The sequence below is a fragment of the Podarcis pityusensis genome (genome assembly GCF_964106645.2).
Source record: "Podarcis pityusensis genome assembly, chromosome: 15".
Taxonomy (NCBI): Eukaryota; Metazoa; Chordata; class Lepidosauria; order Squamata; family Lacertidae; genus Podarcis; species Podarcis pityusensis.
The window spans coordinates 41,365,110-41,392,708 of record NC_138040.1 but is presented as its reverse complement, the minus strand read 5'-3'; the positions used below and the strand labels follow the sequence as shown (position 1 = coordinate 41,392,708).

Genomic DNA, 27,599 nt, shown 5'->3' with positions numbered 1-27,599 from the left:
ATTTTGTCTACCAACATCCATTCAGTATCCTTTTATATCTGCAGCCCTGACCTATGCAAATTAACTCAGAGGTAAGCCTTGCTGAGTTCAAAGGGACTTGCTTATGGGTAAGATTGCAGCCTTGATCAGTAGTGCAATGGCTACTCAAAAATAAGTCTGATTGTTTTAAATGGAGCTTGTTGTTGATTCCATGTGCACTGGATTGCAGACTTAAAATTTAAAGCACACACTGATTGGTTAATTTAAGGAGCATGTGGTTTTTAATACAGGAGTCACGTTAAAAGAGGCATGCACCCTTGAAATTAGGTGGAATGCCTCTTCTCTGTAAATAAATACATACTGTTAAGTAATGGTGTCAAGTAGCAACTCCTGGATGCATCATCTAAAAACAAAGGCTGTGTGCACACTATACCTGAGCTGGAAAAGGGATCTTTTTGTGGGGAGGGGGGCAGCTCAAAGAAAATGTGGAAAGGGCAGATGCCACATGCGAGGGATCATTAGGAAAGGGGCTGAATATAAATGTGCCAGCAGCACAGTGCTGAACCACAACGCCCTAAATTGTTGGAACAGCTGAAAGCTGGGAAGGAGGCACATCACACCCACCCAGCACTTCCTGTATCTGTCACCACAGCCAGGACTATGAGACACATCAGTAGCAGCCACTCAGGGAGGGCATCCTGGCCTGTGTGGGACTAACATCTAGCCTCTGCAACAGCCAGGAAACTCAGCTGCAGAAGGGCATTTGCTGGGATGCTGAAGAACAAAAGGAGTGAGGACTTACCTACATTGTTGCTCGGCTGCAGTGACTATTGCATCACCATTTATTTTAACTGTTATCTGATTATATATTATAAGCTGCCTCGAGAACTTTGATTGGTAGGTGGGTATAAATAAATTTAGAGCACATGGCTTCCCCCAGAGAATCCTGGGAACTGTAGTTGGGAATTGTAGCTCTGTGAGGGGTATACTACAGTTCCCATGATTTTTTGGGGAAATCTGTGTATTTTAAATGTATGGTGTGTTTGCAGCCAAGGTAAGAGTCTTTTTTTTCTTTAGAACTATGCAAATGTATGCGTGATTAGTCCATCACTGAAAAGTCATATGTTGAATAGATAGCCGTTTATGTTAATAAATTCTTAATAATTTTATATTTCTATAATTTTTGTAAAAATTGCCATTTTGCCCCCAAAGCACAGTTTGGCATACATATGACTGGTGAGATGAGCTCCATTGGAAGGGATGTTTAGGGAGGTGATTTGCTTATGTCTCTGGCAGAACTATGTCAAAATGCAACAATTTTGGGGGAATTGCATGAGACCAGTTTGTACAAATTGCAAAATTCGAGCTATATATTAAATTCTTAACTATCCTACTGGAATGGTGGAGACCTAGGCTGTTTCTGTAAGAAATTAACCCATAACCCCTTGACACTTAGATGTAATACATGTGGGCTGATGAACTGATGGAAAGAGATTGGATACAAAGCATGTGAGATCTGCTGATTACACAACAAATCTGGACCGTGCAAGAGAGAGATGAAAACTGGATCACTTCAGAAAAGACTGGTGGAAAGCAGACCACTGCATGGAAGACAGGTGGCCAGATCAGGACTGTTGTGTGTGGGAAGAATAGGACTGACCCTTTTCTTTTACGTATCATCTTCCCAGTGCAACTCATACTCCACCCCTCTCATTTCTGTTGTCATTGGAAGGTGCTGATTAATGAAAATCTGACATCTTCAGGGACAAACAGATGCTGGAGGAAGAAGCAGTTTCTGGCAGGAAAAAGGCGCAGGGAGGAAATTATTAACCCCTTCCTCCACACGTGCCACACTTTCCATCTGCATGGGAGCTCTGCACAGTTGCTTTTTGCAGAATAATAATAATAATAAATAGTAATAATAATTCTGCATTAAACATGCTTTAGAGAAACCTCTGGAAGTAGCATGATGCATTGCCCCAAATGCTATCATTTCACAGAATTCCTGAAGCAATTCCAGATATGATTTTCACATTCTGTTGATCAAACCTCTTGACTGATTTTTTTTTTTTTTACTAAAATGCACCTCCCAAAATAATAATAATAACCAGGCACCATAAAGTTAATTTTTTTTATTTTACTTTTTAAAAGTAGCAGATGAAAAGTGCTATCCTTAACTCTCTCACAGGAGGAAATGCTTCTAAGACAGTTCCTAATGCAACTAACATTTATCGTCCAGAAACAAATCAAACAAATTTTCTTTTCCCCCTTCAAAATTATTTCCTTATTAATGAGCAAAATTCATGCCAACTTAAACAATTAATAAATCTCATACATTTAATAGACGAGGGCTGCAATTCTATAGCCAGCTACCTGGGAGTAAGGTCCGTTGAGTTCAGTGGGACTTACTTATTAATAGACTTGTATAGGGCTGTGCTATAAGATTTATTTAAAAGTCTTAAGTCATGCCCAACCGTTCCCTTTACTGGGGCCCATGAGGCGGAGTGACGGAGCCTGCCTCAGGTGGCAGAATCTTGCAGGAAGTGCCTCTGCAGGCATGCTGCCCACCCCTGCTGCCACCAGGTTTGTGCAGTGGCAATGGCTTCCAGTGAGAGCTCATGAGACTTCCACAAGTTCTTTCAAGAGATTCGTGAGATCTTGCCATATGCTGCAGCCATGAGACTGTGGTAAGACACTGAAACAGAACAGGCCGCCCTTGCCCTCCACCTTGCAGAACAGAGCTTTGCAATCATGTAATTTTGCTCACCGGTATGTCTGGAGGAAATGGAACTGTACCCTTTTAACTTATCACATACATACATTCTGTACATGTAAAACACACACATACCTGCTTCCAACTCTTGTATTGTTTCAGAGGAGAAAGAGAAGTAATAGAGAAGTAATAGAGATGTTCCAGATCACATTGTGAACCATCAGTCTACTCACAACAACAAACAACAACAACTAATAATAATAATAATAATAATAATAATAATACATGAAATTTGCTGTACTTAAGTAGCCCAACAATAGATGGAATTGAAGGTCACAGGGCACGCCCTGCACAGGGCAGGACTCTTACTTTCGCAGCATTCTTCACAGGTAGCTAACCTCTGCTTAACCTCTGCTTAAATACCAGAACAGGTCCAATACATTTTTCTGCCTGAGGTGGAGGACAAGATGGCAGCCCCTTCCTATTTCATGCACAGAAGCCAACCAGACTAGCAACTGAATCTAACTTCAGCACTAGTAACAGAGGACAGTGATGAGCATCACCCATTGCATCTGAGGCAGCAGATTAGTTTACACAGAGGCAGGTGACTGGCGGTGTGAGGTTTATGGGGAACATCCAGGATGCTGCCACTGCCGCCCTCCAGCATCTGCCGCCTGATGCAGTTGCCTCACTTTGTCTAATGGCAGGGCTAGCTGCATTACGTACCTTCAGAAAAGGAGAAGCCACCACCTCCTGAGGCAGTCTGTTTTATTGCCAAATAGCCCTTAATTCAACATGTAGCTGAATTCTGCTTCCTTGCAATTTCCAAACATTGTCCTCTGGAGCAACATGAGTAATTTCAGGGAAATTGCAATAAATGCATTCATGTGGGTGATTGTCTGTGTTGTGTTGAGGGGTTCAGTCCATGACACACACATACACTTCTAACAGCTTCCACCTACAGCAGTCATATTCAACTTAATGATCTGTACTGATGCACAGAGTGTCTCTTTCAACCATATACAAGACCTCCAAAGCAACAGGCACCACCAGACACACACACAAAAGCTTATCCATGAGCTCATTCTCTTCCAAAAAAGTGACTGTTAATTTCACCACCAATATATCAGCCAACTTCAAACCCTGTTTGTTTATTACCAATTTTTCATTAGAGGCCCCAAATTGCAATCAGGATACAAAAGGGTACACACTTTTTGACTCTGGCTCAGAAAGAAACAACTCTTGAGACAAAGCAAATGTGGAAATGCAACAATCTGCAGAAAAGTTTATAGTAATTCCAATTGCAGGCATTTCAAACTTGGCTAATGCTTTTTCCACAAGAATGTGCCTGCAACATCATTATTTTATAAAGGAATGTTAATGAAGCAGCAAGCGGGACCTGAAATGCTATCTCTGTTCTATGTATCCAGCAGGAGTCCATCCCTCACCAAACAGACAACATCAAGCATGCTGCCACACAATGAATACTTAGCCAAGCTTAGATAAGCAAACAGAAGACATTATATATATATTTTTTAAAAAAAAGACATTCCATCAAAGAAGGCCAAGAAATTTTGAGAGCCTTCCCCCCCCCCAAAAAATAGTACAGTACTAACATCAACAGTTAAGCAGATACTTGCATCAAGATTCTCCACCTCATCCAGTTGCACATGATTAAAAAAAAATCTTGCTCTTTGTTTTTGTTGCTTTTTAAAAACTTAACTTTTATTTCCTACCTGTCGATGATCACGGGGTCTGAAGGAGTCTCATTGCGGTTTCCACAGCTTTTCTTTTCACAACAACGGCTGGAGATCGAAGGAAACAAACAAAAAAGGATCATAATTCACTAAGTATAACAAGGTGGGCACCAGAGGCAGGTATCATTGGGCCCCACCTTCTGTCGGGGGCCCCACTGCCATGCTCCTGACTCCCCTTGGTCCTCCTTCTCCTTGTCTTCATCATACACTGCCCTGCCTTCTCCAAACATCTGAGCCCAGAGTGGGAAACCTTTCACAGCATGATGGTTACATTCCTTTTGGGACAACGTTCTGGGAGTCACATGCCAATGGCAGACAGGGCCAAAAGCAAATGTGGGTGGAATAACGAATGTCAAATTTACCTCTGCACAGTAGTCTAGTTTCTACATTCCCTCACATGTCTTGCTTTGTGCTCCTTCCAGGCAAGCAAGAGGCATTATCAGAGTTCAAAGACACATTCCAGTCAGGCAGAAACAACCACTGCTTCTAGGTCATTGTGGGAAATGGCTGCCCACCGTCTCCAGTCCACACCAGAGCCCCTCTCAAACCCGGGGCCAGCCTTGCAATTGCACCTTCCCAACTTTTTAATAATGTCATGATAAATACACAACAGCCCAGGCCTTCAAGTAATTTTTAATGCCACTGAGTGGCTGGCTCATTTCCCACTGGTAAAATATTATAACTTTATATGTCTGCTGAATGGACAATAAAATTTTGATCCACTTTCAAGGATATAAATAGTTAGGTTGCATGTATATTTTTAGAGTCTCAGATGAAATCGAGCACAATGTAACTAAATCACAGCCACAAAGTGTACCCCACAGGGCAGCTTGCACAAGTGTAGCCCAGCAAGCTGGACACAACTGCGAAGCATGAATGGTGGCCAAACTGAAGCTTGAAGATCCTTTTTGTTTTCTGCCTGAAACTGCAAAAAACAGGATGAGAATATCAAGAACCTGACACAGGAGCTCCTATGCAAGAGAACAATGTAAGAAGATTTGAGTGTTTTTGACTGGCTGGAATATATCATTGAATTCTGACAAAGCCTCTTGCTCATCTGGACTTAGGATAGAGAAGAGAATGTGTGTGAACAAACCTACTGTAAAAAGGTAAAATTTATTTAGTTATTGCTATCTCCTACCTTTCCTCCAAGGAGCTCAAGGTGGAGTGATATAGTTCTCCTCCTCCCCATTTTATCCTCACAACAACTTTGTGACATAGGTTAAGCTAAGAGTGAGTGACTGGCCCAAGGTCATGGCTGAGTGGGGATTTGAACCCTGGTCTCCCAAATCCTAGTCTAATGCTCTAACCACTACACCACACTGGCTCTCATAAATTTAATTGCCCCAGCCACTGCTACCTTTGGCCCTGCTCATCCCTGGCCCCTCAAAGCTTGCCCAGAACAGAACGCAGCCCTCAAGCTGTAGGCAGTGCTGAAATACTGAATGATCTCAAGTGATATGACAGCTTTCTGTGTTCCTTTGATAGCATAAGACGTACCTTTAATATTTTAGGGTCTGCAATCAATAGGAGCAGTCGGGGCTAGAAGCGGGTGAAGGTGTATGTAAGTTCCTGGTCTATGATCCGCTGCCCCTTGTGGTAAACCACATGATCAAGCAAAGCACGCTAAGAGAATCCAGATGCAAAGTGAAAGCCATCTGTCTCATCTGCTTGCAATGGGAACTTTTGGAAGAAAGAAAGCTTGCTGGCATCAGTGCACCGTACTCAGAAGGAATATTCTGAAAAGCAAAAATGCCTCTCATTCCAATACGTCTGAGAAAGGGTTACTGCAAGCTGAAACTCAGTGCTGGGGAAGTTTTACCAACTCTTTTCTTGAACAAGCAAAACAATTGGGGGTAGAGCAGGGCAGTAGGAGAGCCCTGCCACTGCTTCTCCACTCTAAATGGCTTCCCCACCACACACTGTAGGTTTCCATATGCATAGTGGTAAAGCAGTAGAGGCTAGTCCATTGGGGCAAGTGGGGCACTGCCTTCCCAACTCAGGGTGTCCTCAGCCAAGCCCCACCTGCCCACCTCATTCTTCACAACAAGTTTAGCGAGTAGCAATGTCCATCAGTTTCCTCTTTCTCATGAATCTTGACATTGCCATTCTAGAATGCAGTAGGGAAGAGGGTGGGGACAAAACCAGAATTTGTTGGCTCCACCTATCATTGGCTTGATATTCATGAACCCTTTGCTCTGACCCCCTACTGTTGGCCTCCTTGCTTTCTGCCCCACCTATTCCAATGAGCTGCCACTGTGTATATGACAAGAAAGAACTGTAATGGGCTCAAAATGGAGGGGTGGAATGAGAAGTGAAACCTTGCTGCAGCATGGAATGCTGACCTACGTTTGTTGGGGTGGGGTGGACAGAAGCAGGAAGTTAGGAGGAAGAGGAATGGAATTGTAAAAGGTAAAGGGACCCCTGACCATTAGGTCCAGTCGTGGCCGACTCTGGGGTTGCGGCGCTCATCTCGCTTTATTGGCCGAGGGAGCCGGCATACAGCTTCCGGGTCATGTGGCCAGCATGACTAAGCCACTTCTGGCGAGCCAGAGCAGGGCACGGAAACACCGTTTACCTTCCCACTGGAGCGGGACCTATTTATCTACTTGCACTTTGACATGCTTTCGAACTGCTAGGTTGGCAGGAGCAGGGACCAAGCAACGGGAGCTCACCCCATCATGGGGATTCGAACCTCTGACCTTCTGATCGGCAAGTCCTAGGCTCTGTGGTTTAACCCACAGCATCACCCACATCCGTAATGGAATTGCGGAATCGTAGAATTGGAAGGGACCACAAACACCATTTGGTTCAACCCCCTGCAATGCAAGAATCGTTTGCCCAAGTTGGGGCTTGAACCCACGACCCTGAGATTACTGTAGGAGTCTTATGCTCAACCAACTGAGCTATCCACACATGAATGACAACAAGCAGGTGTGGGGAACTTTGGCCCTCCAGATGTTTCTGAACTGCAACTCTCATCATCTATTGCTTGCTGGGGCTCATGGGAGTTATATTTGAAGGGTCAAAGGTTCTGTCACGGCTAAAATGGCCGCTGTTTCTTTAATGCGAATAAAGCTGGGTCAGCATGACTCAGCAGTCTGCACCAAGTTGTATATATAAGTGAGAAATGTTAGTTTGTTGCTGAGGCTGGTGTTTGGGTTGGTTGGTTAGTTAGTGCTGGTGTGTATAGTTATTCAGTCGTGTTTTGCACAAAGACTTTTAAGAATAAAACTCTGCAAGGATATTCTCGTGGACTCTTTTTGTGCCGACAAGGGTCCGAGGACCAGGCTGAGGAGACAAAGGGAGGTCAGAACTTTTTCCTCCTTTTTTTTGCTTTTTATAAACACTGACGGGTTATGGGCCCAGTGTTTCTGAGCATGTGCAGAGTGCAAAACGACTGACAGCATCTGAGCAGGGAGCTGGTGAGTCCTGGTGGTGTATGAAGCCAGTGGCTATGTGTTGGAGCAGTTGGTGACAAGCTGTAACTGTCTGCAACGACGCTGGAGCGGCTAGGATCTGAGGATCAGGAAAGCACTCAGCGTTGGCTACTGGAACAGTTTGAACTGCTAGCTAGAGGGCCACAGTAGGCGACTCACAGAGCGGCTACACCAGTTGCAGAGCCAGGCGGGACCTGAGGGTCAACAGAGGCAGCAGCTAGAAGCCGGTGAGTGCCAGCCAGGACCATCCAGTTGGACGCTAAAGAGAGAGTCAGGAGAGATTGCTGGAGGCCCCACAGAAGGGGCTCAGCAAGCACCAGCAGAGATGGCAGATTTCCAGTCTTCCCAAGTTGTAAATATTGGGGGAGGCATCCCTTTTGAACTTCTCTCAGAAAACAACTGGCTGAGTTGGTCAATTAAAATGCAGCAGTTGTTAAGGAGAGATGGACTATGGGACTGTGTTGAAACTGAGGTTTTGAGACGGGACTCTGCTGAGAAAAAACGGCTGGATGAAAGGGCTCGTGCCCAAATTATGCTGTGTTTGAGCAACTCTCAGTTATTGCATGTAGCAAATGCCAGAACAGCATTTGAGTGCTGGAATTTATTAAGGGCAATGCATGTCAGAGAAACTGCTGGAACTATAACTTCTCTGACCAGAAGGCTGTTCAGGACTGTTATGAAAGAAGGTGAGAGTTTGGCAACTCATCTTCAAACGCTGAAATCTCTGTTTCTTCAACTACAACAGAGAGGTAAGCGTTATGATGAGACTGACCAAACCTACATTATCCTTTCAAGTTTGCCTGAAAGCTGGTTGCCTGTGATTAACAGCATGGAGAGTATGTGTCCCCGAGATCTGACCCTTGAGTATGTGGTTGGAAGATTGACCGAAGAAGCAGAAAGAAGGTCAGATAGACAGGCTGAACTCCAAGAGCGGAGGAGTTACAGCAAAGGGGGCCAGCAGCAGAATCTGCCAATGGAGCAACACCAAGGTTTGGACTTGGCCATGGAGGTGAGGAGGTGCTATAGATGCAACCAACCCAGGCATCTCCAACGTCAATGCACGGCAAAACTTCCAGGAGACGACGTGGAGCAGAGACAGCAATCGACCCAGAACCGTAAGCAGAAGGGGTTCTCTTCAGGGAAGAAGAACACGCGTTCTGCTCAGTTTGTGTCTGCATTTTCTCGAGAGGAGAGGAAGATACCTCGAGGAACATGGCTGCTGGACTCTGGCAGCAGCAGGATTATCTGCAATAGTCGGGAGGACTTTAAGACCCTGGAGAAGCCAGCTGATGGAAAAAACTCAATCTATCTTGCTGATGGTCGTAGAAGCAAGATTGATGGCCAGGGAACATGTTTCCTGCAGTGCTTGAACACTACTCTACCAGAGACTCTGTTTGTCAGCAGTTTGGACTATTGTTTACTCTCTGTAAGCTGTTTGATTAATGCAGGGTATAGTGTTAAGTTCACGCAGGATGGCTGTCTGATAAAGAATGGAACTCAGGTATGTGGCCATGCAAAGTTGGAAAATGGGTTATATGTAATGCAGGACAAGCCTGTTAAAGCAGCCCAGGTGGTTCAGGATAATTTGCCAGTTCATAAGGGGTGTGTACATGAACTGCACAGAAAACTGGGTCATGCCAATTTCCGTGTGCTTTCAGAGATGCAAAAGGTGTGCAAGAACCTAAAAGTAAATAGCTGTAACTGTTTCCTAGATTGCAATGTATGTAAAATGGCCAAATCTAAGAGGAAGCCTGTGGCTTCTAAAAGTGACAGAGTATCTAAAGCGGTTTTAGAACTTGTCCATTGTGACGTGATAGGCCCTTTTCCACAGAAGACTGAAGGGGGCGCCAGATATGCTTTTCTGGTAATAGATGATAAATCACGTTTTAGTTGGCTGTTTTTGTTAAAGCAGAAATCTGAGTGTTTCCCCACATTCAGAGAATGGGTTGCCCAAGCTGAAAAGCTCTTCGCTCGCCCTGTTGTGCAGTTGCAAACAGATGGGGCGGAGAATTTCTGAACAAACAATTTGGGGCATGGCTGCGATGTAAGGGGATCACTCACCGTTTGACTAACCCTTATAGCCCTGCTGAAAATGGTCTGTGTGAAAGACGTGGGGCTGTAATACAGTCAGTAAAGGACTGCCTGCTAGTGGATGCAGGATTGGACCACAACCATAGGCTGTGGGGCGAGGCTTTTCTGACAGTGAACTTTTTGATTAATAGAACCTGGTCTAGCTCTATAAAAGATATTCCATATCGTGTGTTGTTTGGGAAAGAACCAGAGTGGACAATGCTCCATAATTGGGGTTCTTGGGCACATGTAAACATTCCCAAAGCTCAGCGCCAGAAAGGGGGCGCTAGAGCGCAGAAACTGAGGTTTGTGGGATATCAGTCCTATGGCAAAGGGTGGCCTTTCAATTTACGCCCAGAACCCGTGGTTCTGTCACGAAGTGCAGATTTTGCTGACCAGGACAGATGGACTGCGATCCATGCCAACCCAGATTGCCTACTGCCCCTGCAAGTAAGAGAAGAGGCTTCTTCTCAGCCATTGGCAACACAGGAGCAGGATGAGGAGGAGGCACAGATTTCCCCAAAAGATGTGGCAATAGAGGAAGCTCTAGAGGAGCTTCTCTAGAGGAAGAGGAAGAAGAGCCAGAGATAAGGGGGGAAGAAGAAGTAGTTGTGCCTAGGCGCTCCCAACGTTCAAACAAGGGTGTACCTCCTCAGCGTTTGACCCTAGGAGGAGTGAGAGTATGCAATGTGAGTTGTGTGGAACCACAAAGTTATAATGAAGTCTTAGACTTTCCCCCTGGGGAACGTGCTTTATGGGAACAAGCTATGAAAGAAGAAATGGACTCTTTTAAGCGTAACAAAGTGTTTGAGGTCATAATGCCGCCACCTGGTGGCAGAGTGGTGTCATGCAAGTGGGTTTACGAAAGGAAAACCCTTGCATCTGGGGAACCACGTTTTCGAGCCAGATTAGTAGCCAGAGGGTTCACTCAGATTAAAGAGGAGAGTTATGATGAAGTGTTTTCTCCCACTGTAAAGAGTGAAACTTTTCGTTTAATGCTTTCCATTGCTGCTGTAAGACAGCTAGCAGTGCACCATTTTGATGTTGATGCTGCATATCTGCATGCAAATTTCGACCATGAAGTGTTAATGAGACAACCCCCGGGTTTGAAGAGGAGAATGGTGCAGTCTGGCGTTTGAAAAAGGCTGTTTATGGTCTCAAACAAAGTGGAAGGTGTTGGAACCAGTGTTTAAATGAAGCCCTTGTAAAACTTGGTTTTAAAAGGAGTGTGGCTGATCCATGCCTGTACACCAAGGGGACAGGCAACAAATATCTAATGCTCTTAGTCTTTGTTGATGATTTGCTTGTGGCAGGGAGTTCCACAGATGAGATCCAGAAGCTCACAAGTCAGCTGGAAAAGAGGTTTAAGCTTAAAGCCTTAGGGCCTGTAAGCAATTACTTGGGAGTAGAAGTAAGGCAGGAAGCAGATGGAAGCTTCCTATTGAGTCAGAGAGAGAAAATTCTTCATTTGATAGAGCAGTTTGGCATGGAAAACTGCAAACCAGTTCAGACTCCCATGACACCAGATTTCCCAAAGACAGTGTGTGATGATGAATTTGATCAGCCTGAGTTGTATCACTCAAAAATAGGATCACTGTTGTATTTAAGCCAGTGGTCAAGGCCAGACATTGCATGTGCTGCAAATGTTCTGAGTCAACGTGTATCTAAACCCAGTACTGCCGATTGGTGTGCTTTGAAAAGGCTTATCAGGTATCTAAAAGGGACATTAAATGTATGTTTAAAGATATCTAGTACACAAGATGAAAAACTAGAAGTATTTGTTGATGCGGACTGGGGAAGCTGTGTAGCTACCAGAAAATCTACAAGTGGAATGGTTATGATGTCTGCCAATTCCATAATTGGGTGGAGGTCAAAGAAACAAGGATTTGTTGCGACCTCATCCTGTGAGGCGGAATATGGGAGCCTATCACTAGCATGCAACGAAATCATGTGGTTTATACAGATACTAAAAGATCTAGATTGTAAAGTAGATTTGCCTATCCAAGTGTATGAAGATAGCCAATCGTGCATTGCATTAGCGGGCTCAGAAATAATGAAATCCGCATCAAAGCATATTGCTATCCGTCATGCGAATGTTAGAGATTGTATACAGAATGGGGTGATCAAACTGGAGTATTGTCACTCACAAGATAATATTGCTGATTTGTTTACCAAGCCTTTGCCAGCAGCATGCCATAATGAATTGATGACAAAACTGGGTTTATGTATATAATGTATGTATGTATTGTTTCTGTTGGGGTTTTTCGCATTTAAGAAACAGAAGGGGTGTCACGGCTAAAATGGCCGCTGTTTCTTTAATGCGAATAAAGCTGGGTCAGCATGACTCAGCAGTCTGCACCAAGTTGTATATATAAGGGAGAAATGTTAGTTTGTTGCTGAGGCTGGAGGTTGGGTTGGTTGGTTAGTGCTGGTGTGTATAGTTATTCAGTCGTGTTTTGCACAAAGACTTTTAAGAATAAAACTCTGCAAGGATATTCTCGTGGACTCTTTTTGTGCCGACAAGGGTCCGAGGACCAGGCTGAGGAGACAAAGGGAGGTCAGAACCCTTTCCTTCTTTTTTTTGCTTTTTACAAACACTGACAGGTTCCCCACACCTTGCAAAGAACAGAACTGACTGGTTGGAACCCTGAACAGTAGCACTCTTTCACACTGCAACATTTTGTTCCACGTCCTACTTGGAGACTCATATTTCTAAGCCAAGAAATGGAAAACTGGGCAGCATAACTGTTGATTTTTAAAAGGCATTAACATCACTTGTGGAACTTCCACTCGCAAAATCAGGCAAAATCAATTTGGGCTAGCAAGTAGCCATATGTTGTTTGGGGTGCAAGAGTCCCCATATTGCAAAATACCTCCTGTTTTAAAAAGATGAGTGGTTCCAATGGGAGCTTTCCTGTCAATGCAACCGGGGTGGGAGTGTCCTACTTTATAGTGGACAGTCCACTCTTTGGAGGAGTCTTTTATTTGAAAGCATGTCGGGCCCAATCCCAGTTGAGAGATAAGGAACAATAAGAGAGCAGAATTTCAGCATGAAAGTTGTCGGTCCATGGTTAGCACCCAGAAAACACACTAGGTCACTGTCTGAGGTGTATTGCGTTTTGGTTTTAAATTGCAGAAAGCTTTCTAAATGCATGCCTATACTTATAAATCAATACATGAATGTCTGTTTCCCTGTTGCCTCCTTTTTGGGGTGTGTGGGTTGATGCATTTTTCCTTTTATAGTGATGCACATGCAGCCACCCTAATGCAAACAGCTGGCTTGGGAGGGCTGCTTGCAACTGGTACTGAGGCAAAGGAAAAATAGTCCTGTTCCACCAGGGTCCCAATCCAGATGAGACACTCTCATTCTCTCTCACACACACAAAACACCTTCTATTTACTTCTAAAATATATATTCTTCTTAACTATAGGACTAGTGTGACATCTAGTTTAGCACATCAATAGCGAGGATAGTTGCATGCTGGGGATATACACACAAACAGCGCTCTAGATGAAACATAGCCTTGGAAGAAACTGGATGCCCCAGAAAGCTGCCCATTTCAAAGAAGGGCTTATGTCTTTCCCCTCCCCCTTCCAAAATGGTTTTAAAATTCAGCCCTCAACTTTCACCAAAAAGAAAAAAAATCTGTCTCTAATTTCAAACTCAAATAAGCACCCAGCATGGTGGCCTTTGTTTTGTTTTCTTCTCCCCAACTCCTCCCTGGCATTGCATAACAAAAGTGTCTAAATTCACACCATCTGGCCGATAAAGACCTAGGCTCACTGGCCGCCTGGCTCAGCTGATTATGTCTGCTGCTGTCTAGTCTGGGCCTTGTGGCGAAAGTCACAGCTGTGGGTCTCGCTTGCACTCAATGCAACTCTGTTATTAGCCAGCTGTAGGCCCCGAGACTACTTCTGTTCACATTATAATACCTTTTCACCCCCCTGAGCATCAAGGGCACTGGGGCTTTCTGGCAACAGCAAAACAAAACAGTTTTCCTCTTAGTGAATAGTTGGCAAGACTGGGGAGTGTGGAGGCAGGATTATTCCAGGAGGGGAAATGCCTTATTTTTATCCATCATATGAGCATACGTTTGTATTCAGCTAAGAGGATCGATGGCTTATGTGTCTAACTTCTCCCATCGGAACTATATTCTGTAGAAGTTTCATTTAAATCAATGAAGCTTCACAGAACACACTTTAAAGATTTTAAGGTGTCAACACCAACAGCTTGACTCCACCCTCCAAGTACTAAACAAGTACACTAATTATTGTGAAACAGAGATTTCCCCTTCTTCTACCAGTGACACATCATTGCATCTGCATAAATATTTAGACAACATCCCTGCTAAGCTCGCATCTGTCACTCGGAGAAAGATGTAGGGGATGCTGGATACACTTGTCTGCATTTGAGCTGAATAGTCGTGCAGTTCCATATGACAAACCAGAAAGATGTTTATCTTCTGACTGAGGCTGAAAAGCAAGGCCTGTCACTCAAAGACAATGGGCATCCACTTGAACGGCAAGGCTAGTACAGTACATTAAATTTTGATATACTGTTACTAATGCAGGCTAAACTAGGAGCTTTAAAAATTGATGCTGCTTCTTAAGCAGCTCACAGTGAGATCTGATTATTGGGCTTAAAATAAAAGTGTCAAAATTAACTAAGCTTCAATAGGTTATATCAAACCTTATTCCACGTGAAATACATCCTTATGCTCATTTTGTTGTTTTCTTTTTTTAAAAAATCCAATTTATAAAAGTTATGTCTACATAAAGACTTCTGCTCAAATTACCCAATTAAGGTTTTTATAGAGAGCTCTTGATTTGGTTCACTAATCCACGCATTACATTGAAAGGACATCAGAGAATTCTCATTCTTCCTCAGTTAATCTATCAAGCAAGGTGGTTACATGTTAACAAATAATTATTTTATAACCAGAGAGCCTTTTTTGCCATCACAATTAATACAAAGCATTTGATGTATAAGCCAAGGCATAAGAGCCCAAGAGTTCTGCCTGCATATTCATGTAATATATGAGCAGTGATATGGCAATGTGGGGAAAACGCTAGCCTCCATTTATGATATGTTATAACCCTTGCGAGAAGAATCTATAAAATGTCAGATTACCCCCTTTTTCTTTCGTAATCATGCTTGTGTTAAAGCATTTCACAGGAAATGCTTTCCTATTTGTAAAACTTCTTTTGAAGTCCAAAAGTAAAGGACACACCGAACATCTCATTCCTAACTGATGACCAGAATACAGTGTTATTCTCTGATAAGGAAAAAGATTTCACACAAAAAGATGCTATGTTTACCCGCACAGTCACACAAATTAAGCATGAGTTTTGTCTCACAAAATGGAACACTGTGCTTGAGATAATCAACAATTAATTATAACATCATATTAATGTCAAGTTGTACTCTGTCACTAAATTTTGTATAAAATTACCTCCCCCTCCCAGATTTGTGATGACCAAGCATATTTAGCTAATGAAACTTGGCTTACTTTTACTTGGTATGGCCTAGCAAAAGTTAATTGCCTTTAAATCCAATTTATTTCAGTAGAAGGGATTTAAACACATGCTTAACTCTTCCCTTAAAATCAATGTGAGTTAAATGTGCTCCATTGTGGCTGGATTGTGTCAACTGTATTTAGCACATATAAATTTGATGCACTTTGGGTTGTACTCAATGTAGCACTAAAGTGAACATTTTGTCAGTGCGAGGATTTCTCCTTGCACAAAGGAACATTCTTGTACTGCTATCCTAAGAATTATATGTGCACTGATCATGCTCAGATATTAATACCATGCCATGAACACAATCCTGGCACAGTTTTAAACCTCAAAACCAAAGTTAGGAAATACTTTCATTAGGATCAACCAAAGTGACACAAGACTGTGGCAAGCTTTTAAAGTTTCCAAAGTCTTTGCCAAGCAAGATAGTACACAATGTGGTGTGTGTGTGTGTGTGAGAGAGAGAGAGAGAGAGAGAGAGAACACAAGAACAATTACTTCTGTCTTCTGCTTGGAGGATTTTAGATTGTAAACTTCTTTCAGTTAAGATCCGCCCTTCTGTACTTTGTAAAACATTTATCAATGGCATAAGACTGACAAAAATACAGCCTTCATATTCAGACTTGCTTACAGCCACATGGTCTGATAAAGAGCACACAGACTTAGAGACATAAGAGTTAGACCATTTGCCTATGTATCTCTAAACCGCCTACTGTTTACTGACTAACTGGCTTTCCAGGGTTTCAGACAGGGGACCTGCCTAACCCTACCTGGAGATGCCAGGAACTGAACCTGGGATTTTCTGCTTGCAAAATAATGTTCCACCACTGAGCTATGGCACTTTCCAAAATAAACATGCTTGTGCATGTCCATAATGAAAAATATTTGAAGACCAACATGGAGAAAATGCATGCAACAATTCCTATTGTTTTCACACATACAAAGCCACTGTTATCCTTTTGGATGCATTCTTTCCACAATTTCACTGATATACCAGCTTTCTGATTATGAAGAACATGAACACAACTTTCAACAGAATTCATGTGATTTGGGAGGGGGCTTAAATAGAAAGAAAAAGCATGTCAGCATTTTAAATAACATATACGTATTGAGATCAATTGTGATCTCTTTAGAATCTAGAGAAAAATTGTAAGGGCCCTCTTTAATTTTAATTTTTGCACAACACCTAGCAGTTTTAAGTACTAGAGAAAACACATATGGTCAAGCACTGCTAGACTAAAAAAAAACTGAAACCCTTGGACAATGGAGTCAGACTAAGATCAAGACTGGTCTCATGTTTCTCAGCTGAAGAAAATACCATCTACCAACTTCACTCAAAGAATATGCATTTTTACTCAGCAGTAAGTTTCATTGGGATGTATCCAGCTAAGTTCCACTCAGAATAAACTGACTTAATTTGATGAACCCAAGTTAGCTAGGTCCATCAATTACATCAGGTCTTCTCTGAGCAAGACTAACACTGGGTACAGCCATTGTACTTTTACTAACAGGGAAGTGTGCATAGGATTGCAGCTTTAACATAAAGATCACTGCCAATTTGCACTGTCATGTGCCAACTAGGAATCATAGAATCATAGAGTTGGAAGAGACCACAAGGGCCATCGAGTCCAACCCCCTGCCAAGCAGGAAACACCATCAGAGCACTCCTGACATATGGTTGTCAAGCCTCTGCTTAAAGACCTCCAAAGAAGGAGACTCCACCACACTCCTTGGCAGCAAATTCCACTGTCAAACAGCTCTTACTGTCAGGAAGTTCTTCCTAATGTTTAGGTGGAATCTTCTTTCTTGTAGTTTGGATCCATTGCTTTCACCCAGTTAAAGAAATCATATGCTGCCATCTTAAATGCACATAGTATGGAATAAGCCCCACTGAACACAGCGAGTTTAATGTCCAAGTATGTACAGATAAGATTATGCCATGAATCAGTTCATCATATTTGCTGTATTAAAGCTGCATACATTTGCATATGAATAAACAAACTCATGCTTGAAGAGGAAATTGATTTTAGATCATGCATACCTGTGTTACAGTGTAAACCTGCTTAGAAGATGCACTCTCCCTACCCCACCCCAAGTGTGTAGCAGAAGGATAGAATGCTTCTTCTGATATGGTGCCTGCAACCCTCAGATTTCATTAAGTAATTGTATTGCAGAATTTTTATTAAAAAATTAAATACCTACTACCCAGTTAATCTGCTGGCACACACACACACACCCAGGAAGATTTTCAATTTAATTTAATCAAAGCTAATTGATGAATTGGTTAAAAGTTGTAGCAAAAATGGGAAAGGGGACTAGAAAGCAGGTTAAAAGTTACCAGATAGGTAAGATATACATACTCATTTGTCTATAAGTGTGCATCCAGGAATATCCACACTTTTAATGCATGAAGTGGAGCATGCTAACCACGGGCATAGCCAAGGGGGCAGGGGACAGTTGCCCCCCTAGATCAAGTAAACAGTAGAAATACTTAACTAACTGACCAATCACATTAGTCCTGCCCCCCCAAGTCCTGCCCACCACAAAAATCCTGGTTACGTCTGTGATGCTAACCTATACACAGGAGCAAGGGGCAAGGGAGGGGGAAGCTCAGGAAGAACATTTCAGTCCAATCCTAAATGTAAGTCCCATTGAGCTCAATGGGGCTTAGTCCCAGGTAAGTGGGTATAGGATTGCAACCTTTAGGGGCTGCATTCAGTGTTCTCTGCTTGCTAACAAAAGGGCAAGTTTTATTGTGGTATAACAGAGGAATCCAGTGCAACAGCAGCACTAGCAGAAGCATGTCGCACCACAGATTGCACAATCCATTGTGCAACTAAGTTACTAGCAACCTGCTTATGCATTTACTTGTGCAATGAGCCATTTCACCAGTAGAACCAATATACCACTAAATGTCATTAACACAGCACTACATTGGAAACAGCCCACTGTGTGTGTGTGTGTGTGTGTGTGTGTGTGTGTGTACACCCATGCAGAACTTTGCAGTGGTAATCTGACAGATTTTCCAGGGAAAATAGTAAAAAGTGTCAACTAAAGGAATCTATTGATCAAATTTTCCACTCAGCAAGCCTGAAACTGGTTGTGTCTCATAGATGCACAGTTGGATGCTAAAGCTCACTTCCACAACTTTCCTACGTAAGTTTATTTCCATAGAGTCCACAGCACAGTCCATGGATGCTGAATGGTAAAGAACATGTTTTCATGGAAAAGATTCTACATTCAGTTCCCAATATCTTGAGATAAGGCTGAGTGGTTGGAGCTGGAGAACCTGTCTGAAACCCAGGAACAGGGAACCTGAGGTCTCCCAGGTGGACTACAGCTCCTATCATCCCATCAGCCCCAGCCAGCAAGGCCAAGAAGTCGGGGTGATAGCAGCTGTTGTTCTATAGCAACTGGAGGATCACAGGTTTAAAATTTATTTTGGACTTATATGATCAGGATCTTTCTACAAATAATGCAAACTTTTCACCCCTCTCATTGTGCAAATCACACATTGCACCAATGAAAAGGGGTTGCTTTATTTTAATACATTGATATTCTGCCTTTCTTCCATTATAGAGTTTAAAGTGGAATACATGGGGTTCAGGGGTTCTGTCACTGAGCAGACCCAGACCTGCTTAGCTTCTGCAAGGTGGCTGCATATTATGCCCTCAGATACATAAATAACGGAAGCTGTCTTACCTGCACATAACTTCATGGGTGAGTAAAACTCTGCACATTTCTGGATTCTTGTTTTGTCCTTCATAGGCGATAGGCTATAGAAATGTGAACAAGCATTGAGAGATGGGAATTAGCAGTAGTAGTAGCAGCAGCATGTATTAGTAGTAGCATTATGTTAATTGGTTTTTAAAAAAGAAAGGGAGAAAAACAGGTCTGATTATAGAAAGTATTATTATTTTTTGCACATAGCAGTCAATCTATGCATTAAAAAAACTCACTAGAAATAGTTTGGATATGAGAGACGCCAACACTTGATTAGAATGCTACAGACATAGCTTTGATTAAGAAGAATTTTGAGTAGGTAGGGAAATTAAAGGGCAGGAGACAGAGAATTTGCTTGATCTTACCTGTTTTGTGACTGAGTCAATGAGCCGAACGAAGAGATCTTGTTCAGTTCTGACACCTACAGGGAACATTGAAGAACATGATAGAATAAAAATAAGACAATTCCAAAGGATCAGTTCCCCAAGTCATTAAATCAGGCATGGGGAGCCTGTGACCCTCACAATGATGGAGGCCTACAATGCCCAGCATCCCTGGCCATTGGCCATGCTAGCAAATGAGAGTTCAAGTCCCCAACAACATCTGGAGGGCCACTAATTCCCCACTCCTGCTCTAAAGTCTTTCCTGCTCCATCCTCACTTGATCCCTCTTCTGATCCAAACAGCTGCTTCTCGGTTACAGATCCAGATCGATGTATTCATTGGTGCCGAGCTGAAAATTGCTCTTACATTTTCCTCCACCCCCTGGCCATTCCCCTTCAATTAATGGGAAATGAATTTGCATTTGAAAATTATCCAAGGGGAGAGAAAATTTCAGAGACATTCTAATGAGTGGAATGCCTACTTCACTTTGTAAGTGTCCAAGGTGTGCTTGCATTGTTAAAACCGTGTTTATGGAAGACAATCTTACTCGGCTACAAGTGATCACCAAAGAAGAAGAAGAAGAAGCAAGAGTACTGTATCTTTTCTTTCACACTACAAATCATCTCACCAGTGGTCTATACCCTGTAGCCTTCCTATGCTTCAATTAAAGCCCAGAGCAAGACATCATGTGGCAACTCCTCCCATAGGCCTGCAAGTCTGCAAACTGCTGGGGGTGGGGGGAAGGTTTAGTGGAAAGGAATATATGTTAGGGTTGCCATATTTCAAACAAATTTGCAAAAAAAATAATAATTGAAGTTTTGGAGCTATTTTTAAGGAAAATCACCCCGAACAACACTGTCAACATGGGTTGCCATACGTCCGGATTTTCCCAGATATTTTAACGATTTCTTCCTGGACACCACTTTCGACTGCAGTATTCTGCATATGTCCGGGAAATTCTGGACATATGGGTGTGCCACCTCTGGCCACCTCACAACAATAAGGTAACATAAAAATGCTGACCCAACCAAAATTTGAAAGTTCCCTGAAAATGAGGCAAAAAATAAAAAATGGAAGCCATTTTTTCAAAGGAAGAAAACTTTCAAGAAACTGAAGGTACAGCACTAGTATTCATTCTCTTCTCTCTTATCTAGTAAATCTGCCAAAATGAGTGGTGGGGCAGGGGCTGTTGGTGCCCAGGAACAGGCAAGTGTTGCACACACACACACACACACACCAGTGGACTGGGCAACCTACGCTGTGAACGGAGTGGTGGCCTAACATGAACATTTCTTTGCAACCTCAAAAGGAGTTAATTAAACAGCTTGTCACACTTATTCACAACACCAGCCCAATGTACTTTATGCAACGGCCAGTCTTTTAAAGAATTGTGGAGTTGGAAGGGACCCCCGAGGGTCATCTAGTCCACCCCCTGCTGTGCAGGAATTCTCAACACGCAGTCCCCCACCCAGTTTGAAACCATACCAGACCCTGTTTAGTTTTACAAATGTGCTAGCAGTTTTATTTCACTATCTATTGAGAGCCAGTGTGGTCTAGTGGCTGGAGTGCTGGACACTCCCCCACCTGGGCCATGAAGAATTCTGGGGATTTGTTTTGGTGAAGGAAGCTTCAGAACTGGACTGAAATAGACACTAGTCTCAAGGAGCACATGCGTCTCTATTTCGCCCTGCTGCTACTCCAGATTAAACAGGCTTCAGTAGTTTAAAACAAGAAATGAAATGAAATGAGACCTACCAAACCTATTTACTGGAGATGGATATTTTTTTCAATTTTTTAAGAAATGAATTAAAAGAAGCAGTTTCCCATTGAATACATGCATCGGGTATGTTTTGGTCCCATGTTGCCTTTTCTGGTCATATGAGTTTGTGAAGTTTTTTAAACCATTACAGTGGTACCTCGGGTTAAGTACTTAATTCGTTCCGGAGGTCCGTTCTTAACCTGAAACCCTTCTTAACCTGAAGCACCACTTTAGCTAATGGGGCCTCCCGCTGCCACCGCACGATTTCTGTTCTCATCCTGAAGCAAAGTTCTTAACCTGAGGTACTATTTCTGGGTTAGCAGAGTCTGTAACCTGAAGCGTATGTAACCCGAGGTACCACTGTACTGACCTGTCAATCGTATTTACCTGTGGCAGAACTGGGACCAGCATCCATACCAGGATCAATTATTTCTCTTTCGGACTGACTTCAACATGGAGGTGGGGGTAAAATTTCTGATTTTAGCTTTAATCGAGACATTATCCCTTTAGAACACGAGCTCCCCAAATGCTCTGATCGCTCTTTCTGAACCCCAGAGGGAGGAGACTCACCGTTACTGTAAAGAAGCTGCAGTTTGTAGTGGGTCCCATTATTGGTTTTTTCGTTGCCTTGTTCCTGCCGGGAAGGGAGAGAGAACTGATTCAAACAGGGGGGCCGGCGCAATAGCCCATTTATTTTTATTAAGGAGCAAGTCCCACGTAGTTCAAGTAAGTGTGCCTAGGGGTCAGGTCTGGGTTAGCAGCAAAGTGTTTTACCGGCGCAAATGAACCTTTTCTTGAGCTGGTCGAGCTGATCCGTGGTTTACTCGGAAGTCAGTCCCATTGACCTTCCAAGTAAGAGTGCCCAAGATTTGCCCCCACCCCACCCCTTCTCCTTAAGTGCTACAGAAAAAGAGAATTTGATGCGGAGGACTTTTGCACTCCGGAGAGCTGCTCGGACATTTCCGGCTTGCCTTGGCCCGGGACGGAGTTTTTGCCTCTAAAATTTGACGCCGATAGCCTGTATAGTTTAGTTTCGCTAAAATAAGTGGGTTTGTGTGTTTTAAACGGCGACTGATGGAGACTTGATGTTGCCTCCTGGACCGGCGATCCGGAATGATGGGGCTTTTGAGACAGAAATTTCAGCGGAGGGCTCATTTCAGTCTTTCCAGCGCATGACCTGGAAATTCCCTGGAAAAAGACGGGAGGGGGAGAAGGGCCCAGAGAGAAGTGCTGGGAAGGAAGGGAGGAGGAGGACTTAACATCTTATTTTAAAATTACGTCAGCAGTCACCTACTGGACCAGAAAAGATCCCATCGGTTAATGATATGCAGTATAACTCGACAAAGAAAACGCAGGGCGCTAGTTTTAAACGTATATGCCCAGTAGCCGCGGGGAGCATCAGCTTCGCCAAAGTTAAGGACTTCTAAGTCCTGTTGGGAATCGCGTAAAGAGTGAAGTTCTTAAGCAAGTTTACGACAGAGTAAACCCAACGGCGCACTTTTGAACCAACAAGGTTAGGCGCGTGCTGCAGAAGTGCTTAACTCTGGCAGAATCGCGGGCCGCTTTGCAGGAAGGCTTCCAAGACTTGCAGGAGGCGAAACTGACAAGCCTCTGAGCCCAGATGAAATCAACCAGCAAGGTCAGCTCAGAGGAAGTTCTCTTGAGCTGGTAGTAATGAACGGGAGCTGCACTTGCGGGGCTCAGGTGTATTTCGATCGGCGCTTTGCGCAGGAGAAGCTCCTGGCAGTGGGTTGCGCCTTTTTAACTCCAGGGAGAAACTGATAAATCAATCCTTGCCAAGAAGATTCAGTTCCTGGAAATTAGCAGGAGCTGCTTTTGCTGCTGATTTTTAAAAGGCAATCCGAGGGTGCCGGAGTGTGCAGCTGCGTGCTCTTTCACAAGCCCCAATTCTAGCCATCGTTTTCTTAGAAGTCGGTAGCATCTCAGCTTGATTGATCTCTTTAAAAAATTGCGCTAACACTAAGGAGCGAGACACAAGTTGGGCGACGTGGAGGGGTTTGGGGATGGGGTGGGGTGGGGTGGGTCAGAGAGAGCTATCAAGCCTAATAAAAGCCTTACTTTGTCGTTTTCCACGAAGTCCACAAACGCCGTCCTCTCGATCTCCACGGGCTGCCCTTGCCGGTCGTAAAGCGCCAAGACGAAGTGGAAAAAATTTGACTTTCTCAAGTTGGAGGGCGGCTGCTTTTCGAAGTGGGCTCGCGACAAAGCCACGCCGCTGTGGAAGAAAGGAAAAGGAAAAAAGGAGGGAGAGAAGTGGAATGAATGAGCAAATGCGAACGGACGTAAAATAGGCGCCGCGGCTGAGCGCGATCCTATGCCTGCGCCCGGTGGGCCTCCCAACGCAGCGCGCATCCGAGTTCAACGTTGGTTTGCAGTCCTCGATACACTCTTCCTAGGAGCAAGCCCCGCTGAATTCAGTGGGACTTCCTTCCAACAGTAAGCAGGCACAGGATTGCCACTGAGAGTTTCCGAGTCAAACACGGATAGGATCCGGCCGTTACTTTCATTTCCGCATGCTATACTCAGTCACACAGAGAGAGAGAGAGACGGACGAGTTTTGTGACACTTTAAAAACCAACAGGTTTCTTCGGCCAGAAAGCTAAAGTTCTTTTCATCAAATGCAAGAACTCTTTCCTCCTCCTCTTCTATTTCCAAATTATTTTAGCCCAGTTAATATGTGCCCGACAGAAAGAAAGTAAACTGCAGGCGTCTGACGGATAGGGGACTCTAAGTTTCTGCCTCAAAAGATATTTGACAGGGCCTTTAAGGTGTCACAATGTTGTTGTTGTTATTTATTTACTTTTGGTAGTGGGCACGGAGGGGAGTGGGGGCGGGGAGCAGCACAGGGGAAAGAGCCCCAATAGACGATTCACCTGCAAGAAGCCCGCCTCAGATTCTAGCACGGTTGGCTTGAGGTGGCCCAACCAAGATTCCGCTTCCCGTGCCTGGGAGGCAGAATATCCTCCACATTTTATCATTGCAATATATGTAAGACAAAATTCAAATAAATCAGAATTAAAATAAACCAAGCTGTTTTCCTTTTGCTAATCTTTAACGCTGCAACACCCCCCCCCCCAAAAAATAACCCACCTCAAAAGAACTATTGCACGGACCGGGCCGCCTCCCCCCTGTCTAACAGTAAGGCCGGCTCCGCCTGATGACTTTCATTCTCATCTTCTTCGCTAACATTTTCTATCATTAATTCGGGGAAAGCTGAAGGATAATGACCCTTGGGGTACTTGGGGAAGGGAAGTTGTGGTGTTTGCGTTTTTAAAAGATATCCTGGTGATTTACCAGTACTAAACAGAAGCTCCGGAGCTGGAGGTCAGAGAAGAACCGGGAAATCTCCGACGCAGTTTCGTTTCTTGGGTGCCAGCAGCCTTCAAACATACGCAAATCCGTTCATTTCTCCCTCTCAACAGCCTGGTCTTGTTAGGAAGCAAGGTCCACTGAGAAATAGCCCAGGGCAAAAGAGCTGGGTCTAAGCATTCCCAACCACCAAAGGTCCCTGTTCGCTTTAGACCCGATCCAGCTCGCCAACCCCCGACGCCTGAGGCTCAGTGGACTACTTTCAAGTTGCTGGTCCCGGGAGGAGATGAGGAAAGGCTCTGTCTTGTTAAACAGCAGCGAAGCGACTTCTGTGCGCTTCCCGTTAAGAAGCCAATTCGGATCAATGAATGGTGATCAATGCGAGGGGCTTCCCCTCCCCTTCTATATGGCTGCCCCGTTTCGAAACGCATCGCTTAGGGGCGGTGCGGCGGGAGGAGGACAGTGTAGCGCTGAACCGGGAAAGTTCATCGATTTCGGAGAAACTGCGAAAGGAAGTGCTCGCTTAAGCCCGGGGCGTCGATAGTGTCAATGGCACGATTTGCAATTTCCTAATTGCCAATGCAATCCGGCGCAGGGTCATTCGGAAATGTAGTCCTGCTGTTTTCATGGAGGCTTGCAAGCCAGGTAAGCGCTTTGCTGTCTAAAACTGCCCTCTTGGCAGCCCCAATCCTCTCAACGAATTTAGTGAAAAGCAAGTCGCAAAGCTTTCAGCGGAGTCTGAACTCTTTCAGGTAGAGTCGCGCGGCGAAGGGCGGGTGGCGGTGAGAGCAGGAAGTGGATTGTATCTGAGACAAGGCGCATACCTGTCGCCTTCACAACCTCCCCGCTTTCGGAGGAGGGACCGCTGAACAGGACGAAACTTCCAAGACAAGGCAGGCCCATCCAGCTGGCTCCAAAGTCAAGGCGTTTAGGATTGGTGGCTCACTGACCAGTGAACAAGCGAAGATAAACACTACCGGGCCCTGCGCGTGTTCAGCAGATGTAGGCTAGGCGCCTTCACTGGAATAGATTCTCATTTGATCCAATCCGTTTCTTCGCTTACATGTAAGTTCCTCGGAGTTAAGTTTGCATAGGATCGTATATTTGACTCCCCCTCCCCCCTCCAAATCCCTTTCTTCTTGTACGGATTTTATGCATATCTTCCAGAGTAAACCCTACCGCTTTAAATAGCCCCCGCTGCCGTTGTTAACTGTGCAAAACAATAGGAGTTGAGCACTGACTTTTGACTACGGCCTGCTGCCTGCTTCGCTCTCCTGCCCTGTTTTATGAAGGTTTACTCTAAATCTCACGGATCCCACTGGGACTTCCTCCCATGTTAACTTCGCAATCCTAGACATGCCTGCTCAGAAGTAAGTCCCATTGGTTTAATGGGATTCGCTCACAGGTAAATGTATTGCAGTCTGAGGGTGCGGGCAGTCTTACCGGTTCATGATTACCTGTTCTAGGCCCGTTTACGTTGGTGAGAAGCCCCATTAGATTCCGTGGGGCTTATTTCCCAGTAAATATGCAAAAGGTCGGGTCTGAAGAACGGTCAACGCGATAGCGTTTTGAAAACATAATTCTGATAATTCCCACTAAAAGCAAAAGGATTTATTTCCAGGGAAAATTCCTCAGGCAACACCCTTTGACCTAGGAAGTTTGTTCAGGATTGGGGCAGCCTGTTTATTCATTGGCAGGAAATGGCGGGACATAACTTTCCAAGCATGTATTGAAGACCAAGAATTAATTTTGGTTTACCCCGCTTTAAATCCCCGAATTAACCCCGGATTGCTCTATCACAACACTGAGGAAAATGGGGAGACACTTGCGACTATTTGAAGATCCAAAAATCCTACTTTATTTTCTAGGCAAGTCTAATTGCCTAACCTCACTTCCTCGAATAAATCCCAGAAAGTTTAATGGGACTTCCTGTTAATTTAAACATGCGTCTAAGAGCATTGGAAAGGCATTTAAAATTCTATTTCCCTTTAAAAAAAACCATTTCCATTGAATTTAGTTAACTCCGTATGGACAAGAAGAGTTTTATTTCCTCATTTCATTACGGCAGAGTTTTATTTCCTCAACGGAGTTTGAAAAGTTTGGGGCGGTTGTTTGTTTTTGCGCCTCCAGGTGGGAAGACCTGTTAGAACAATCAGAGGGGGGAAACCTCCCCCAGCGAAAGCCGATCTTCACAGGAGGAGGGAGGCGACGGCCCTGGAGAGAAGATGGATGTTTATTTTCGCTCTCTTGCAGGGTAGACTTAATTCTCCCTGCCTTCCAGTTCAACCCGGAAAATCCTGGCATCTGCCTAGGAACATAAACTTTTCCTACTCCTAGAGCCCAGCACCGTTCTGACCCGTCTCCGGTTTTCTCCTCTGCAGATTCCAGATCTATTGGGAAATTGATTTAGGAAGGAATTCCACTTAGCAAAGCTGTGATCCTGCAGACTGGCGCTGATGGGCGTTAGGTAAAAAGTCCCGTCAAACTCCAGAGGCGGCCGCCCTGCGAAGAAGCGCGCGCGGGTTTGCCGCGTTAAAAAGTCTTCGGAACACACGCGCAAGTTCTACCTAGGTGGATCTAAACGGATCGGTGTCAGTGGAAGCTGCTCCGGAGAAACACCTTTTGCACGAGTGTCTTGTCAGGCCACGACTTCAACCTCACGAAAAATCCTCAATGCGAACAAAAAAGTCTCGGCTTACTTCAAGCCTGTGCCTTCCTTGTCGGGCAGGTGTTGCTGGAATCGCTGGAACTTATTTGCAAGGACGTGTTTCCAGGATCGGCGCGCTGGTTTTCATCCTCTCCCGCTTTTCTTAGAAAGCAAACCTATCGCAAGGAGTTAGCAGCTGGTGGTGTCTCGGTTCCTAACGCCAAGACCCGCCAGAAGGAGACACGGGGTGGATCTCTGTCTTTGGAGTTTTAGACCTT

The 27,599-nt window shown here is 44.2% G+C and overlaps 1 protein-coding gene across 2 annotated transcripts in view; it reads right to left on the bottom strand.

Annotated features, from left to right (window-relative positions):
• The window catches only part of EBF2 (EBF transcription factor 2), a 260,319-nt gene that overhangs the window by 229,855 nt on the left and 2,865 nt on the right, over nucleotides 1–27,599 (bottom strand). For both annotated transcript variants that reach the window (XM_080982465.1, XM_080982464.1), the window contains exons 2-6: nucleotides 23,424–23,580; nucleotides 21,915–21,978; nucleotides 19,568–19,623; nucleotides 19,182–19,255; nucleotides 4,429–4,497 (exon numbers count right to left, since the gene is read on the bottom strand). In XM_080982465.1, the coding sequence (XP_080838591.1) occupies nucleotides 4,429–4,497; nucleotides 19,182–19,255; nucleotides 19,568–19,623; nucleotides 21,915–21,978; nucleotides 23,424–23,580 (420 nt within the window). The remainder of the gene's footprint in view (nucleotides 1–4,428; nucleotides 4,498–19,181; nucleotides 19,256–19,567; nucleotides 19,624–21,914; nucleotides 21,979–23,423; nucleotides 23,581–27,599) is intronic.